Source organism: Copadichromis virginalis, linkage group LG14 (genome assembly GCF_057382275.1).
Source record: "Copadichromis virginalis isolate Kocher_CV1m ecotype Utaka linkage group LG14, C_Virginalis_male_GT1.1, whole genome shotgun sequence".
Classification (NCBI taxonomy): Eukaryota; Metazoa; Chordata; class Actinopteri; order Cichliformes; family Cichlidae; genus Copadichromis; species Copadichromis virginalis.
In genome coordinates this window covers 13737001-13756013 of record NC_140631.1, presented here as the reverse complement: position 1 = coordinate 13756013, position 19013 = coordinate 13737001, and the positions used below count along the sequence as shown (strand labels likewise).

The following is a 19013-nucleotide window of genomic DNA, read 5'->3' as shown; positions in this document are numbered from 1 at the left end:
AAAGGTCGCAGGCATAATGAGACTCGAGTTCGGAAATGTTTGTTATGCCATTTGTACATAATGGTTAGAGCGCCACCTAGTGGAATGACTAAACTATCACGAATGAATGAGTTGAAATGTTAGCTGGTGGTTAAATGCATGAATTCCATCAATGTGACATGAGATCGGACGTGCTGGTTTTAGGTGTTGGGCGTGGCTCGACGCGCCGGGGGTGCGAGGGCCCTCATAACGCTGCTTGCAGCTTTAATCTCTTGTTGCTGCTTTTGTGCAAGCATTTCAGCGTTTTCACACTTCAAGTTGTCTGAGTTCAACAACATCTCATTAATGACCTCTGAGTGTTTTTTCGCCATTTCATTGATCCTACGCTGCATCTTTGAACATCGTTTTTCCAATACTTCTCCTTCCAGTTCAGGTGTTCTGTCCTTCATTGTATTAATTTGTTCAGTTGTAGATTTCTTCTCTCCAAGTCCTGGAGAATACGTTTTTTTTCTTTTTCCTGTTGCTCTTTCTCTTGAAGAAGCTCTTTATTTTTGCACTCTGTTTCATCCAGCCTGACTGGATTTGGATTTATTGAAGAAGGACCACCAAAATCTTTGTTCTATTTGGTGTACATGTTAAGAGTTGCTGGACTAACAGTTGGTTTGATTTGCTTCAGAGAATCCTCAAAGTCTTTTATCTTAATGTTGCGCACCTCAGCAGCAGCTATAACACGGACTTGTTCTGGTGCCAACTCTCTTATTGGGCCAAGTGCAGCATCTTTGGCTAATGCTGTCAAATCGCTCCCTGAATATCCTTCAGTCACTTTTGCAAGACAGGACAGTTCGTCTTGGCTCAGTGGACTCCCGTGCGTTCCCAAAAGATTTTTCAGCAGCGTAAATCTTGTCTTCTCATCGGGTAAGGTCACATATACTCTTTTTGCAAAGCGCCTTAATATTGCTTCATCGAGCTCCTGGGGCCTGTTCGTTGCTCCCATTACAAGTACTCTGTCATCCTTTCCTGACTGCAACCCGTCAAACTCAATGAGGAACTCAGTTTTTAAACGGCGAGAGGCGTCGTGCTCCCCCTCCCTCCTTTGACAGAGCAAGCCGTCCACTTCATCGATGAAGATTACTGAGGGCTGTCTCTCTCTTGCAACTGCAAAGAGTGCTCGTACGAGCTTCTCGCCTTCTCCCACATATTTGGAGGTCAAACTAGCAGCACTGATGTTGAAGAATGTTGCATTAGACTCTGCAGCAACTGCTTTGGCGAGCATGGTCTTCCCATTTCCTGGTGGGCCAAATAAAAGCAAGCCACGTGCAGGAGCTCTCAGACCAGTAAAGAGATCAGGTCTTAAGGCAGGAAGGATGACAATTTCTTGAAGTGCTTGCTTTGCCAGATCCTGCCCTGCGATGTCATCAAATGACACAGTCGCTCCACTGTATACAATTTCATTTGTAATTAAGCTGACCAGTTTACTGTCCACATTCTTTTTCATATCCCTCTTCGGGGGCTGTTTCACAGCTGCCGGTCTTCCATTCTGAGTTTTTCCCACCCGAGCGGTTTTCTTTGCATCAGTTATTCTTAATGGAGGTCTTACAGAAGTGGAGGGTCTGATGGTGGTGGAAACACCTGCGGGTTGACTTTTAGGAACTGACTTTGGCTTACTTGCAATTGTTTTGGTCGACATTTCTCTTGCGCGACTTCCCCCCTGTTCACAGTCATAACACGGTAAACTAGTCATAAACGAAAACGTTTAGGCTATTTATCGCATTTAAAGGTCTTTCTTTGGGACAACGTCACAGAACACAGAAACGTCACAGGGCTTTGGAGCGTGATGTTACAGAGGTTTACAAATACTTTCAAATATAGCTCTGGTCGAACGTTTGAAGGCTGCGAACAAACTGACTAAAACTTGCTGCTCCTGACCCCTATTTATAGAAAAACTTCAAAGGCTCAAAGGCATGTGCTTGTGACATCATCACATGTCCTTGTGACATCATCACATGTCCTTGTGACATCATCACTCTTCATGAATCAGATTGTCACATGACATTTTAGAATGGGGATGTTTTTTTTTAAACCGTTTTCAAATTTAACCCTCTGTGGTCCAGGGTATAATTGGCCGTTCTTGACTATTTTTGATTTTACCTCTATATTTCACCTTTAAAATATGTTTTTCTTGCCTTATTTGGCACCATTATTTTCAGCACAACCTCAAATATCTGAAATTTGAGTTATTGTTTTCATTTTGGTATACTATATTAGCACAGTTGATCTAAATTAATAACACAATAAATTGTGTGTGCATCTCCTGTTTTGTCATGGTTGTATGTCCCGGTTCGTGACAGGCTGCATGAGCTCATCTGGTGGGAGTGTAGTACTGTAGTATTTCAGGCATAAAAACGTGGTTTTCACAGACCTTGTCACAGGGTCTGAGTCTAAGATTTTTTTTTCACATTCTGTCTCTCACAGTTGAAGTGTACCTCTGGTGCAAATTACTGACCTCTGTCATCATTTTAGGTGGGGGAACTTGCACAATCGGTGGTTGACTAAATACTTTTTTGCCCCACTGTACCTATGAAAATATACTCACTGTATATATATATAATCAAAGCATTTCTTTAGCAAAGTGCACATACTAGCCCTTTTTAAGTTCATTGACATATGTGCACTCAAACAGGCCCAATGAGATTGAGGGTTATACCCCAATTATTTGTGTTAGGTTTGTAAGCTTTTCCAAATGAATACAGAAAATCAGCAAAACCACCATAAAGAAAGCTTATTTAAATAAAGCTGATATTGGGAGAACAAAGCCCAAGGGGTGGAAAATGAGTAAAAAACCTGTGAAGCAGAGAATAACATGAGGGACTGTTGCAGAGCGCATGAGTGAAACAAGCTCACAGATGAGCTGACAAAGATTGGCAGAAATCACTTTAGAGCAGCCGGGTAATAAGGAACAGGTGAACATAGAGTGGAGCAGATAATTACGAGCAAAAACCCAAACAAATACTTTCAGACAATCCTAAAGCTCTTATTTAGTTGCATAGAGCCATGTGTGAACATTTTGTCTTTACATTTTGCTTCCAAGGAACCGAACTGTCTTTTAATTCTGTAATTTATTTCACGTTCTTCAGGCTTTCTGAAGCTCCTTCAAATTTTTCTTTGGACATCATTTTATTATAATTTTCAGTGCAGTCCTTTATTTGTTTGTTCCTATGAATCATTCACACATAATAAAGGCACCTAACTCAAGGGACAAATTCGTTACTGGCACATTACCAGCAGCTTGTCACAAATACACAATTTGTTTCCTGCACAAAAAATGACAACGATAACACACCAGCAAGGTGATTACCAAAGAGCTATTAGCCAAAAACTTGACATATGTCAAGAAACTAAACAAGTAGAGGACAAAAGAACTGGCAGCTTAAATAAAAACATCTACAGCAGACGAACAGAATTTGAAAGTTGTGTCCTTAAGAAATAACACAAAACTGACACACAACCTGAGAGATGCATCTGGCATCTTATGTTTGCAAGTTTCAGTAAACTGCTGCATCTATTTCCCATTTTCCTAGCAAAATACAAAGACATGATGGCTTATTAGCTCATCCTATCCTAAATAACCACTAATGTATGCCAACTATTGTCACTGCTACACTATCAAAAGCTGAAAACAAACATAAAAAACATACAAATTCATCACCACAACAACACAGTTGATAAATAAAGAAATACAGAAGCACACATGCAAATAGAGAGATGACATAAAAGTTCTCACTCAGCTCCCTGCGGTGCTGTTTTAAGCTCCAACTCACTCTAAACAACACCAACGGGGGTCTACTGCTTCCTGAGCATCAACGACCGCGCCACCTTTTTAAGATAAGATAAGATAAGATAAGATAAGATAAGATAAGATAACCTTTATTAGTCCCACACGTGGGAAATTTGTTTTGTCACAGCAGGAAGAGGACAGTGCAAAGGTTATTCACTAGTTTCAGTTTTATAATAATATAAAACTTAATTATATAATTATATTCAGGTTACATGACACTTATTGTATAAGATAATTATTTCTGGGATGCTGAATGACAATTTGATGTGTATTTTGTTGCTTTCAGTAGAAATCCTGCTGATGACTCAGTGGATTTTAGATGGAAATTCTGTGTTTCACTCACTATAAACCATCTTCTAATCAGAGGGCGAAAAAGCCACTCTTCTTATTTGGTATTAGCTGAAGAAAATATTTAATCTATACTGACCGTCATCGCTGTTGTCGTCCACCAGGATGACCTCCTTGAGCAAGTGTGTGATTGACAGCTGAGTGGACTGAGCGCAGGATCACCGACAGAGCCTCGTTGACGAAGATGAAGATGAGGGAGATTTGGGGAAGGTCTCTTGAGTAGCTGACCTTTCTACATCTGTAGAAAGACACGACACAACACCTGTAAACTACTTGCATTAAGTAATACGAGGTGCCAGTGGAGCACTAGAGTGATGGTTTGGGAAAAGTAGTCTACAAAGTTATACAATTAAAAAGACAATCATGATTTTGTATTGATGAGCCCATTTACCATGATTTCTAACATTTCTGATCAATTGAATGTTGTATTAAATAACAAGGAATATGCCTTTCTTTTTAAAAAATGAGGACATTTCTCAGTGAACCTTAATTTTTGAGTGCTCGCATATTTAATTTTGAATTTGTAAAAAAGACTAAACTACCTCCATAGAGCTGCTGACGTCTTGTTCAATGGGGCTGAAAGGCAGAGCAAGTGCTGCTTCCTGTTCAACTATAATCACAAGGATTTATTTTCCACATTGGCCTTTTAACTGCATGTGCTGTTTCAGATAGAAACCCTATTTTAAACTTGTTTTGTTTAAACAGCTCTAATGAAGCGGAAAGCGGCAGGGTGAGGCTTTGGCTCTAAGTTTAGCACATGTGGGAAAGGAAGGGGCTTCTTTTATTGTCTCCTTTTCACGTCTTTTTTTCTTTTATCGATTATCTTATTTCCTCTGTGAAATAATAGCTAATTAGAAGTTATTCTATAACAAATCCAGTGTTTTCAATTCACGAGGTTGGAGAACACTTTTTTAGGGTTTTTGGCAGGAAACCATTAGAAAACAGAAGGCAACATTAACAAGATTAACCACGAAGAACTGGGACATTTGTCACCTTTTTTCTCCTTCTGATACAATATTGCAAAAGTCTTGAGGCATCCTCATTTCGTTATATTCTGCTGGGAAAATGGGAAATAGGCAGAGCAATTCACTGAAACGTGCAAACATAAATGGAAATACAGTACATAAGGCAAAAATGTACTTGAAAGTCAATATTTGGTATGGCCACCTTTACTATCGAACATAGCCTGGACTCTCTCTTTCCGGAACACACTGCTTTAATAAATGTTGAGGTCTGGGCTCTGGGGAGGCCAATCCATGACTGATCTAGGTATACGTTTACTGCATTCACCGTGTGTTTGGGATCATTGTCGTAATGAATAAAAATATGCCTTTTCCAACTAGATGCTTTTCAGCTGGGACTGCATGATTAATGAAAATCTTAATATCTGGTTCATATTTCCATCAGCTTTCTCAAGATTCCCAACACCACTGGCAGAGCCTTCATCGTGTTTTACAGATGGATGTAAACACCCTCTGTTGGAGTCATATCAACAATTATTTGAACCAAAAATGTCAAATATGAATTCATAATGCTGTAAGACCTGTTGCCACTGATATAGTCCAGTTCTCGTGTAATTTACCATACCTCAGCCTTTTCTCCCTGTTTCTCTTCACTAAAAATGGCTTCCTGACAGCCTTCCACTGAGACCGTTTCTGATGAGGCTTCAGCAAACAGCAGATGGATCCATTAAAGGGCCAGTGCATCTCTCAGGTACTTCAAGTCTTTGCTTTTCTTTATATTTTTCTACATCTTAAGGACATGATTTCCAGATACAGTTCATCTGCTGTACAGAGTTATTTAGTCCTGCTACTTTTCCGGTTTCCTCAATTTTTTTAAGGACTCACAGCACGCCAGATTTTTGGGAACCACCTAGTTGGTTCAAAATGTTATTTTTACCTATCAGATTTTGTTATCTTTTAGATTCTTAAAGTGCTATGCTGTGGTGTGCTGGGGGAGCAGCACAGCAAAGAAGGACTCATCCAGGCTGGAAAAACTGATCAGGAAGGCTAGCTCTGTGGTCGGCATGAAGCTGGACACCCTGGTGACAGTGGCAGAGAAAAGGACACTAAAGAAACTGATGGACATTATGGACAATGCCAGGCATCCTCTGCACACGGCCATTAACAACCAGAAGAGTCTGTTCAGTGACAGGTTGCTTCTCCCCAAGACAAGAACTAACAGACTTAAAAACTCCTTTGTCCCACACGCCATCAGACTGTTTAACTCCTCTCTGGAGGGGAGAGGGAGGGGAAACAGGAGGACAAAGGAGGGGGGAACAACTAAGCTGTAGTGCCTCTTCACCTCACTGTGCAATACCTTTTGTGCAATACTTTTGTAAATAGTCAACAGTGCAATAGACCTCAATACTCGATACTTTGGGAGCCATAAACATCATTAGACCAGTGCACATATTGGTAAATGGACTGGTTCTTATATAGCGCTTTTCTACTCTTCTGAGCACTCAAAGCGCTTTACACAACTTGTGCATTCACCCATTCACACCCATTCGCACAAGCACATTGTTCTAGGTGCTTTCTAAGTAACATTCACACACATTCATACTCCGATGGATGCATCGGAGAGCAATTTGGGGTTAATATCTTGCCCAAGGATATTTGGCATGCAGACTGGGGGAAGCCAGGAATCGAACCACCAATCTTCCGATCAGCAGATGACCTGCTCTACCGCCTGAGCTACAGCCACCCCCTTATTGTCTCTATTGTGCTCTGTCTTGGTTGTTGAGTTGACTAATGTGGAAATAAAATTTATCCAGCAGTAAACCTGAGTTTGCGGTGAGGGAAGCATCTTGTACAGTACAGCACTTTCCAGCAGGAACTTCGATAGAATGTAAAATAAAACATTTTGTGTATTTTAAAATGACATTCAGTGTGTTTTTGTTGTTGCTGCACTAATCAACCACTTACTACTAACTGCAATGGTAGTTTATTGGATTGGAAAGTGTGGCGATGCTCGCCACCTGGTCTCCCTTCTTGCTTGTTGGTGTGGGCAGGTCTCATTTGTAGGTGCTGAAGAGCTGCTGTGGCTCATTTCCATCAGTGGCACTGGCAATACCTGGGCTCATTCTGTCAGTGAGGTAGTTGAAAAACCCCAGTTGGGTAAAGCGTTTGGGGGTTTTTGTTAACAGACATGCTTATCTATTTAGTTGGTGTTATTTTTTTCAGCTAAATTTTTTAGTGCAATTAGCACTTTCAGCATCAATCCATAGCAATGTGTTGTATTTTTCACATTGTCTGTGTGTAAAATACATATGTAAGCATAGATTACACAAAGGATCCTGCACGCCAAGCTGGATACAAATAGAAATCCCTGGAAACAATTCTTTCTGCGCTTAAGAGCAGCTTCCTATTGCAACGCTGGAGGATTTGTCACCATTACTGGATACGCTGCAGAAGCACAGCAAAGCAGTGACTGTGTGGAGTCGAAAACTATTACACCAACTACACTACACAGTCACCCACATTACCCCAATCACTGGCGTGTTTACACAACAGAGACGCTGAGTCTTTGTTACGGGCGCCAGCCACTGTGGCCTCGTTGTGTGGACACAGAGAGACCTTGCTGTGACTCGCGTCTTCCCTGCTGTGGATTTCTGGAAACCGCGCTTAAAGAAAGCACAAGACTTCTTTCGTAAAATGTGCCTTCCTGAACTTGTTGGGAAATACTTCTCGAAACAACGTGCTGCTCTAAATAGCCTGTAATGTTTCATGTTGTGGTTAAAGATTGATGACAGCTGTGTGGTGCGATGTAAATAGTTTGCATTTCATTTTTATGTGATTGCTGTGTACATGTGAATAGATCTATAATAAAGAAAAACAAACAAATATACTATTCTTTTTTGTTTTATTAAAACAACTTCACACAAAGTACAACTATTTACAATGTACAGTACATCCAAAAGAACAGCTTTAAGAATACTCAACAGGAGCAAGTGTCATTTGGCCCTGGTTTGACAACAACACTGGGGCACATATTAACAAAAACACAGCAAACCTTAACGATCTTATCAAGAAGTGTTGTGTCTTCAGCCTCACATGATAAGAGTAATCAGACTGTGTGTAACATTTTGAACTTGTTGCGCAAACTACCTATTACTCGCTCAACATGAATTCTCAGGTGGGCAATTGCTCTCGTTTGTTCAACGTCCCTTGCATCAAGTTGACAGTAGCCTTTTGTGAAAGCTGGAATCTTGACCTCCGCACACATCATTCCTACAGCATCTCTGATGTCAAAGCCTCTGTCAGCCAATACTACGTCCCCTGGTAACAGCTTTTGAAGAATGCCACATCTCTCTATGATGTGTTTATCTGATGCACGACTAGGGCTGGGCCATATTATACCATTCACGGTAATACCGGTATAATGTTAGGCAACGATAGGAAAATGAAATATCGCGATAGAATGGGAGTAAAACGCGCATGCGCAGTGCCTTTGTTTTCATACGCACATGGCCGATTGTTGAGTGAAACAGATGAACCAGAATTGGTTTGTAAAAATGGTGCAACTTCCGTGATGTGGAACTGGTTTGGTGTTTGTCTGTCAGATACACGACAAAGCACATTTTTTTGCAGAACATGCAAGCGGTCGTCGTTATTGTCGTATTTGTCGGACTAAGATGCTCTTAAATCTGGGAGTAATCTGGGTCCTAAACTCCGTATGCTTCAGGTCAAACAACACTGCAGCATCACTGAGAGTTAAAAACTGTCTAAATTCTTTCATCTTTAGTAAAACGATCAGCATTGCTGCTTTACCAGGTGTAACTATAAAGTTTAACTTCCATGAAAACAAAAAGTTATTACATTTAATGGAGTTAGAAGTTAGCAGGAAGCTAGCGGAAGTTAGCTCGCTAGTTTCGCTAGTTACCTAAGCATGATTTAGCATGTTCTGACTGAGAGATTTCTGAAAAAAATCAAACGTACAGCTCTGCTATCACTTCCAACATAAATGAAGACAGGAAACTAAACAGCAGTGACGTTTGTAGGGTTACTGAAGTTGGGCTAGCTGGTATATAATGATGTGCTACGTGATCGCTAGCGACACAGCTATGTTAGCATAACATAAACAGTGAAGCTGGAGGACGAACACTAACACTTTTCCACTTATAAAAGTTAACGTGAAGGTTCTTCATGGTTAGAGACAAATGCAATCGCATGGCAGGATGCTGTAAACGGACCAAACTTCAGTCAGGAGAACAACTGAGATAATCTATCCACAATACCAGGTTAGTCATTAATATACTGCAACAACATGGGAATAGAGCAGCTGCCAGAGAATTCAACATTAATGAATCAATGGTACAGAAGTGGAGGAAGCAAGAAGAATGAGTTTAATAAAGTTTGATTTATCTGACTGCTTTGTTTCGCTTAATGTGCCTTATAATCCCGTGCACCTTATGGTCCGAAAAATGCGTACTGCACACTGCAGTTTAATGTTGCAAAGCACCTCTTTTTAACTTCAGTGGATATTATACATGGTTATGCTCAGGATATGTCAGCCCATTTCTACTGGAAATGCCTTTTGGTTAAACTTTCAGCAAGGAATTTGCATTTGCACTGTTACATTTTTATAAAGCTTTAATGTACATAAAAACCAGCTTCTTGTTTAGGTGAAAATAAATGGAAGGTTGTCTTTTTGCGCTAGTAATGTTGTGGAGTTGTATTTTGTCTCGCATCAATTATATCGTCGGTTATATCATTATCGCAAATTTTCAAATATATATCGTGATAAATATTTTTGGCCATATCGCCCTGCTCTATGCACGACCCCCCCATCCCCTGGAAATGAAAGAAATAGCTCCATGGGGTGTAATCCCGATGAGGTATTTTATGGTCTGTGTACCCTTGTAATGAGAGTATGTTTGTGCGCGTGCCTTTAAATTAGATGGTCTTTCTGTTCGAATCTCAAAACAGTCAACAATGATTGCTACTCGTTTTCCAAAAGTTTCAGTAAACTGTGGAGGCATTGTCGCCTGCAGACAGTGCCTCTCAGGCCAGTGCACCAGTGCTCCTAAGTGGGCATACAAAACATCAATGGTATCGGTGAAGACAGAAGACAGTGTTTTGTGCGACACATGGAATAGATGACAAAGATGCTGGACTGGAAGATCAAGTCTCAGACGCATTAGTGTGAGTAAGAGCATTTGGAAACCTGTCAGTTTCTTCGGTATTGGCAGGAAATCTTTGACAGTGTTGAAGAGGGACATTAAGACTGCATAACAATATAGTCCAGTGTAATATCTTACTTTTTCGGTATCGTCCTTTAAGAAAGTTTCATTCAGCTCTGTCTTTTGCAACTGTGCTCGAAGCAGTCTGTTCTCCTCCAACAGCCGGTTTATTTCTGCTCTGCCCTGTTGACTGCACACACAGTCCTTCGTCTGCCCTTCAGCTTCCGTGACGCTGTCACTCCCATCACCACTGTCCACATTTGCAGCTGGTACGTCAACCTCCACTTGTCCAACACAACTGCTGTCCACTGCCTCCATGACATGGTTGTTGTTCTTCTGTCAGACCTTCATCGATCATCAAGCCTGTAAGATAAAAAATAGTGCATAGACTTAAGGTTAATGTACACCAATATTCCAATGACAGGTGTGTGATTCATCTTTAAGTTATGTGCGGATTAGTGTACCATAAGAGCAATTTAGTATGTTTTCAGAGGGGGGTGTTTACCTGCAATGGGTGCTCTTTTTCGCTTCCGTTGCATACGCCTTGCGTGCCGGTCCGAGTCTGACACAGGTTTGTCGTCGTGCCCCATGTGCAGTGTTGGTGCCCAGTCTGGATTTGTTACATCCATTTCATATGCTGGTTTGCCTGCAATAATGCCAAATCAAAAGCTACTCAGTCGACATGACGTGGTTCTGCAGCATCACACATTAGCATGTTTTATCTCATTATCTATGACCGCAGCGCATTGAAAAAAACCCCACTAAAAGCCTTTTGGTTTGGTCCTTTTACAGCATCCTGCCATGCGATTACATTTGTTCCTGACCACCGAGAACACTCACGTTAACTTTTATCGAGTGGAAAAAAAGTTAGCGTGTTTATATTGTGCTAACATAGCTGTGTTACTAGCGGTCACGTAGCACATCATTATATACCAGCTAGCCCAAGTTCAGTAACCCTACAAATCAATCAATCAAGCTTTATTTATAAAGCACTTTTCATACAGAAAAAATGTAGCACAAAGTGCTTTACATAGTTAAAAGCAGCCCACCCCACCCTCCAACTCACTCCCCACACTCTCAATACACATATATCCCCCCACCCCCACCCACACACACACATACACACACGCGCACACTTAAAGAGTAAAAATTGGGCTGGGCTCGCATGAGCCAAGTGAGGAAACATTATAACAGAGAGCCGTCTGCACCGGGAGCCGGTCACAGACCGCAGCCTCCGGGCTGGGCACACAGCCGGAGGGAGGCCAAGGAGCCCCCCAACCAGGCTGAGAGGACCCCAGAGACCAGCAGCCACGGTCAATAACAGCCCCGGTGCAGAGAGCGCCCTCCGAGGAAACACTGGAGATATGACGCAATACGATATATACAGGGTAAAATGATAAAATAAATAAGAACAGGATACAATATAAATATAAATATAAATAGAGTAAGAAGATTAAAAAATGAATAAGAATAAAATCAAAAAATATTAGGTAAATCCTAAATTAATAATAGAATAACAGGATAGAATAAATAAGCATAAAAAATAAATAAACGCTAAGTAAAAGCTAAATTAAAAAGGTGGGTCTTGAGCCTGTTCTTAAAAACATGTACGTTCTCTGCGGCCCTGAGCTCCTCCGGCAGGCTGTTCCACAGACGAGGACCATACCACTGAAAAGCTGCCTCTCCGTGAGTATGTGTCCTGACTTTAGGGACAATCAAAAGGCCAGTACCAGAGGACCTCAGGGTCCGCGAGGGTTCGTATGGTAAAAGCAGATCTGAGAGATAAGAAGGCCCAAGACCATTAAGACATTTAAAAACCAATAAAAGAACTTTAAAATCGATCCTGAAACACACGGGGAGCCAATGCAGCGATTCTAAAACCGGTGTAATGTGGGCCCGCCCTCTGGTCTTCGTCAGCACACGAGCTGCCGAGTTTTGCAAGAGTTGTAAAGTTGAAATATTCTTCTTAGGAAGACCAGAGAGCAGGGCATTACAGTAATCAATGCGACTGGCAATAAAAGCATGCATCAGCATCTCCGTGTTGGCCCGAGAGAGAATAGGGCGGACTCTGGCTATATTTTTTAGATGATAAAATCCAATTTTGGTTACATGTTTAACATGTGGGATAAAACCAAGCTCAGAGTCAAAAATAACACCCAGGTTTTTCACTTGTAGCGAAGGACATAGTGAAAATGCCTCTAATTTAGACAAGAGTTTCTCTCTCTGAGCCTCAGGACCGACAATTAAAACTTCAGTTTTGTCCTGGTTAAGCTGTAAAAAGTTTTCTGCCATCCAAGATCTTATATCCAAGATACAGTTAAAAAGGGCATCCATTGGTCTGGTGTCATCAGGAGACACGGAGATGTACAGCTGCGTGTCATCAGCGTAACTGTGGAAGTTCACTCCATGCCTCCTGATGACACTGCCGAGAGGCAACATATACAAATTAAAAAGTACAGGGCCTAGAACCGACCCTTGAGGCACACCACATGTCATTTTATGGATCTTAGAGGAGCATGTATCCATACTCACCATAAAAGATCTGTCAGAGAGATAGGAAGTGAACCAGTTGTGTACAGCACCAGAGAGGCCCACCATGTGTTTTAGTCTGTTTAAAAGAATAGCGTGGTCTACTGTATCAAAGGCTGCGCTTAGATCCAGCAGCACCAGGACTGAGAGCTTTTGGGCGTCCCAGTTACATCTAAGATCATTTAAAACCTTTAGGAGAGCCGTCTCTGTGCTGTGGTTCACCCTAAATCCAGACTGGAATATCTCCAGGATCTGTCTATCATTGAGAAAATCAGTAATCTGAGTAAAAACAAGTTTTTCTAAGACTTTACTTAAAAATGGTAAGTTGGATACAGGTCTGTAGTTATTAAAATCATTACAATCCAAATTGCTCTTCTTCAGAAGGGGCCTCACCACCGCCGTTTTAAAGGCAGCAGGGAAGACACCCAACTGAAGAGAGCAATTCATCATGTATAAAAGCTCAGCCTCAAAAAATCCATAAAGTGTTTTAAAGAGTGAAGAGGGGATTGGATCTAAAAGACATGTGGTGGGTCTCACTGTGGAGAAAACCTTCTGAAAGTTCTCAGCATTAACCAGGACAAAGCTGTCCAGTGTCTCCTCAGGTACAATCGAGCCCTCAGATGTGTTTACAATCATATCGCGATTAGATAAAATATCAGATCTGATGGCGCTGATCTTTCCCCTGAAGTGGTCTGCAAACTGCTCACAGAGCGAGTCTGTGGGGGTTCTTTGGGAGCTGTTAAAATCAGGGTTAAATAAATGATCTATGGTGGAAAAGAGGACCTTGGGATTATTTTTGTTAATACTGATTATTTTGGCGAAGTATGAATTTCTTGACTTCCTTAATGTATTATTGTACATTTTAAATTGCTCGGAAAATATTTGATGGTTGATATTATTTTTATTTTTCCTCCATCTCCTTTCTGCTGCCCTGCAATTTCTTTTGAGTTTTTTGACTTCTTCGTTTCTCCAGGGTGATGCATGTTTTACGTTAATCTTTTTGGTGGTGAGTGGAGCAACGGAGTCAAGGCTTTTCTTCAGTTTGCTGTTAAAATAACTAAAAATCAAATCGCAGGGTGCAGGTAAAATCACAGGGGGGCATTTGACTAAAACCCTGGTAAAATTTGCAGCCACTGTCACTGCTGTTTAGTTTTCTGTCTTCATTTATGTTGGAAGTGATAAGAAAGCTGTACGTTTTAATTTGTTTCCAAAACCCCGCAGTCAGGACATGCTATATTGTATTTAGATAGAAGCTAGCGAGCTAACTTGCTGCTAACTTCTAACTCATATGTCATAAATTCCATTGTCATGGATGCCTGGATGTTTAACTCAGTTGTTACACCTGGTAGAGCAGAACGCTGATAATTTTATTAAAGATGAAAGACTTAAGACAGTGTTTTAACTCTCAGTAATGCCACAGTGATCATTTGATATATGGACCTGCAGCAGAGTTTAGGCCCAGACACGGCTAGTGACGTCAGACTCAACAATCGGATAGTGATATGAATTACTTTAGAACTCACCGGAGAGAAAATGCCGCGAGCAAACCAACAAAAAGCTGGGGATTGCACGGAACTCGATATCCGCTCGTCTCACCGCTGCAATCCATGCCTGGCGTCTTTGTTTGGTGATATCGGATACATGGGATCCCTCACGTTGCCGCCAGGATGGAAAACGATTAAAAGATTAATCCAGTTTCTTGCCTTCACGATCGTGAGATCTAACATTGCAACCGACTACACACGTACCACCATAGCTGAAGCTGTATCCTTTGTCTGGCCTACTGTGATGGCGGCAGGGGGCGCATTCTAAAATGTCATGTGACAATCTGATTCATGAAGAGTGATGATGTCACAAGGACATGTGATGATGTCACAAGGACATGTGATGATGTCACAAGCACATGCCTTTGAGCCTTTTCTATAAATAGGGGTCAGGAGCAGCAAGTTTTAGTCAGTTTGTTCGCAGCCTTCAAACGTTCGACCAGAGATATATTTGAAAGTATTTGTAAACCTCTTCAGAGTCACTGTGCACAGGATTAAAAATGTATCCACGAAAATGCCAACAAAGAATAAACAATCTTGCTGCCTCTCCTTCGAGGTCTGGCCGGCCACTCACTTCAAGAGGGAAGCCTGATATGACACGATCCATTGGTGCCTCATCAGTCCAAAGGACATTACAGGAAAACTCCGACCTACATGCAAAAATTAAACAAATTGAAGAAGAGAAGCTTCAACTGGAGGAGAAGTGCAGACAATTGGAAGCACGAAATCAAGAGCTGGAAAAACAACAGCAACGCCAGCCTTACACAAAAATTATTAGTGAGGCCTGGGAAGGAAAGTTTGGTGAAGCACGACAGAAGATTTTGTTCCTGATGAAGGAAAACAAGACAAAGAGTGCTGAATTAAAAGAAACGTCTGCCCAGCTTCAACGCGCGAATGCTACTATTGGGGAGATGCAAAGGGATCTCCAAAACATGGAGCAAAAGAATCAGGCGCTCCAAGGAACGCTTGATGAAGCTATGGAACAAACTGCACAAATCCTCGGACAGAAAAAGGAAGGGGTCACACAAATGCAGGACCAACTCAAAGGCATAAAGAAAAAATACGAAGTGCTGAAAGTCAGGCTGGATGAAACAGAGTGCAAAAAAAAAGAGCTTCTTCAAGAGAAAGAGCAACAGGAAGAAGAAAAAAAACGTATTCTCCAGGACTCAGACAACTTGAAGCGCGAAAACGCTGAAATGCTTGCACAAAAGCAGCAACAAGAGAAAATAAATGAAGACCTGCAGCGTAAGCTTCAAGAAATCACAAGAAGAAATGAGCAGTTAGAAAAGATGCACAAGGAAAAACAACAGCAAAATACAGACAAGTGCAATCTATTAAAAGAAATGGAGCAAAGATGCCAGAAACTTGAGAAGGAAGTTGAAGAAACAACCGATCAGTTGAGAACCCTCATCCTAGAGAAAAAAGTGGTCGTGGAAAAGCTCATGGAAAAGAAGAAAAAACGTTTCCGCTTCTTCTGGAGGAGGGACACTCCTGCTCTTTCTACTTTTTCTATTTTTTCTACTGCTGACGTCACCTCGTCTCCCTCCACCTCTGTTCCATCTTAATTTTCACCTCTCCTCTCCCCTTCTCTCCTAACACTTCTTCCCTCTCTCCTTCATCTTTTTTCACCCCAACCAGTCCCGGCAGTTGACTGCCCCTCGTGAGCCTGGTTCTGCCGGAAGTTTCTGCCCGTTTAAAGGCAGTTTTTCTTCCCCACTGTCGCCTAGTGCTTGCTCAGAGGGGATTGTTGGGGTTTTCTCTTTTCTTTTTTTTTCCCTTCTTATTACCATTTTCCTTTATTTACCGATTTGTTTTGTTTACTTTTCTTTTACGTTGTTTCTTTATTTACTTGTTTAACTTTTTTTCAACTTATGTAATAAACTAATAAACCAATTGAATTTATCCTCTGCGTATTTTACATCTAATCTTTAAAGAATATTTCCAAAACATTTTCAAACATCACGATCTGTCTTTTGTTTGCTTGTTAAAACCCCGTAAATGGTGAAGTAAAAACCCTGTGATATGGTTTAAAACATCAAAATAGACTAAACAACTAGTCTAAAACTAAGAGACACAGGATAAAGTTGGTGTGAAGGTTTCAGTCTGTGAATGAATCTAAGCACCATCACCTTAACTTTAAATTCATCTCTGTTACCCTCTTTGTGACTGAACTCTGACCGTGAGCACCACAGCCACTGCGCACCAGTCACACGCACTTTAAATCCATCACAGTAAACCAGTTAGTTTACCTCAGTTTGTTTTGCAGCACATTTCACAACATGCAAAAGCATAATGTGCCATGTACAGACTCAAAATCTGATTTAAAAACATGAGGACTGACCTGTAAGCTTTACATTTACAGTTTATCACATACCACTGAGCAGTTCTTACCTGTAATTCTAAGCCCTCTTCTTCCTTTTCTGGTTTAAAACATCAAATTAGACTAAACAACTAGTCTAAAACCAAGAGACACTTAAATATTAAGTTAAACCTCTGGGGTTGCCGGACGCGTCGGCGCGTCAAAATCACATGACCAATTTAAGACGACACAGCTACAAGATGCAGCGATTCAGAGGCTGTATCCCAATTCAGGGTCTGCAGCCTTAAAGGCCGCATTTTAAGGCCGATTACGTCACAGCGACGCGACGAAGGCCTAAAAATAAATGTTTGTTTCAGTTCTATGAAGTTCTATGAGTATTTTGGATTAGTAGCACTGCTGTGTTTGTTGCATCATATTGCTGTAATTGTTTATATGCTTTATATATTCTGAGGTAAGTTGATCTATAGTGTTACATCATATTCTATAAGGATGTTATGTGTTTGTGTACTTTCTGCCCAGTTTGACCCATTTAGCAGAAGTCAGCTTGGTTCCACTTGCCTCTTACCCGTGATTTCAGTGGAAATTTCAAATTCAGGATCTGACACACACTGTTTCATGTCCTACACAGTTCTTGCAAGTTCATAGAAATTTCTGTTCAATTAGAACCAAATATTTGAGTTGATGGTTGAAATTGTTGTTGTAATTTGTGTTTTAAATATTTTTAGATTGATGTTTTGTTTCCTTTACAATATTGTAAAGGAAACAAAACATCAATCTAAAAATTGTCCTCTTTTTTATTTTTTTATTTGGGCTTCTTAAATTTATTTTGGGCTACCAAAAACTGAAGAGTGCCTGCCCGAAGGGCTACCAGGGATTTTGAAATTTTGCGAGCCCTGCTTATGCAAGGTAAGTTTCATGTTGGACTCATGGTTCTTTGTTAGTCCAGTTTAGGATGACGTATGTATCATATCAAATATATGTCATATCAAAACAACCCCACACCTGCAGTTGTTTCAGTTTTTCACAGGTGTTTCCTGTCAGCTGGTCAACCTCACTCAGGTGGACATCCATATCAGCCAACCAAACGACAAGCTCCTCCCTTTGTGCTTCAAATCCCTCCCACTCTGAGACAAGGAGCTGAGAGAGAAAACAAGGGTCAATTATAAAGAAGAGAGAAAAGTGAAACCCTCCTGAGAAGGTCTGACTCGCATACCTGCAGTCGACCTATGATTGGCGTTCACGTCATCCCAGCGGCGGCCGCACTCCCTCGCCAATGCCAGCAGCCAAGTCTGCAGGGTGCCCTGGAAGAGCAGAGTTAATGTTCGACTCCTCCTGGTCAGGCTCTCCAGCTGGATGAGCCGAGGTCTCCCCTCTCGCCGCCGCCTCTGAACACACAAACACAAATTGCATGTGAAGCAGGAGGTGCAGATTTTTTTTGCTATTGTTTTCTAAATCCAGGCTTGATCACGTGGAGGTATTTGGAAAACTTTTTTTGGCCAGCGGACGACTGTTGTCTCGCAGAAAGTCAAATCAAATGTATGCGATACACAATCAATTCACAAGAACACATTAAAACAGAAGGTGCCTGATTTCAACTCAATTCTGCATCAAAACAGGGTAACAGAATTAAAACGAGTGTTTGCAGCAAATGTGAGCACAAAGCCTCACTTTGTACAAGCCTGCTATTAAAGTTCTCCTCTATGCAGACAACCTTCCTGTTTTCAAGGCACAACTTGGATCTGCTGCACAAATCTTATGGATACACGCTAAATGAAACAGTAGTGTGCACGACTCCAGATTCTGATCCCTCGTCCTAATATGGTCCTAAAAGGCTCACAAAAAACAACATAGCGATAGCAATAAAGCAAATGTTGAGGCTTCTAAATACAAAGTCCATAAACCAATGGCTGACATGGGTTTTATCATAAGGGTGATAAATATACAACATATGTTCTTAAGACTAAAAGTATAATACAGATTTTAGTCTGAGAGATCTGATGTTCATTTACCTGCAGATGCACTATACGTGCCTGCTCCGTGGTTTTCCACAACATTTTGCACATCACTATTTAATACAGGAAGTAGGTAGGTGAACTAAAACAAGTCATCTTTCTTTGTGAGAGGACAATATTAATGAAATAAACCTCAATGACATCATAGGGATCCCTAAAGATGCTCCTGCTGCTTTTCTTCCTCCTCATCCTAAACTTCCTTCTCCTCGACTTTCATCCAATTGTACTTCAATCTACTTGTGTTTCTCCCCCTCCTCTTCCT

General features: G+C 41.1%; 1 protein-coding gene and 1 pseudogene across 1 annotated transcript; both read right to left on the bottom strand.

The window, feature by feature from the left end:
* Nucleotides 1–254: 254 nt before the first annotated feature.
* Nucleotides 255–1928, bottom strand: LOC146693601 (spastin pseudogene; annotated as a pseudogene).
* A 6081-nt stretch (nt 1929–8009) lies between these two features.
* LOC146693600 (uncharacterized) lies at nt 8010–11365 on the bottom strand. Its single transcript, XM_085478627.1, has 2 exons — nt 10852–11365; nt 8010–10709 (listed from the first exon to the last, which is right to left on the bottom strand). Exon 2 carries the CDS (start codon nt 10662–10664, stop codon nt 9936–9938), a length of 729 nt encoding a protein of 242 aa, XP_085334753.1. The 5' UTR covers nt 10665–10709; nt 10852–11365; the 3' UTR covers nt 8010–9935.
* Between the last annotated feature and the right edge of the window lie 7648 nt (nt 11366–19013).

Coding starts and splice junctions, on each gene's coding strand:
- LOC146693600 (XM_085478627.1), bottom strand. CDS start 10,664: ATGGAGGCAGTGGACAGCAGTTGTGTTGGACAAGTGGAGGTTGACGTA.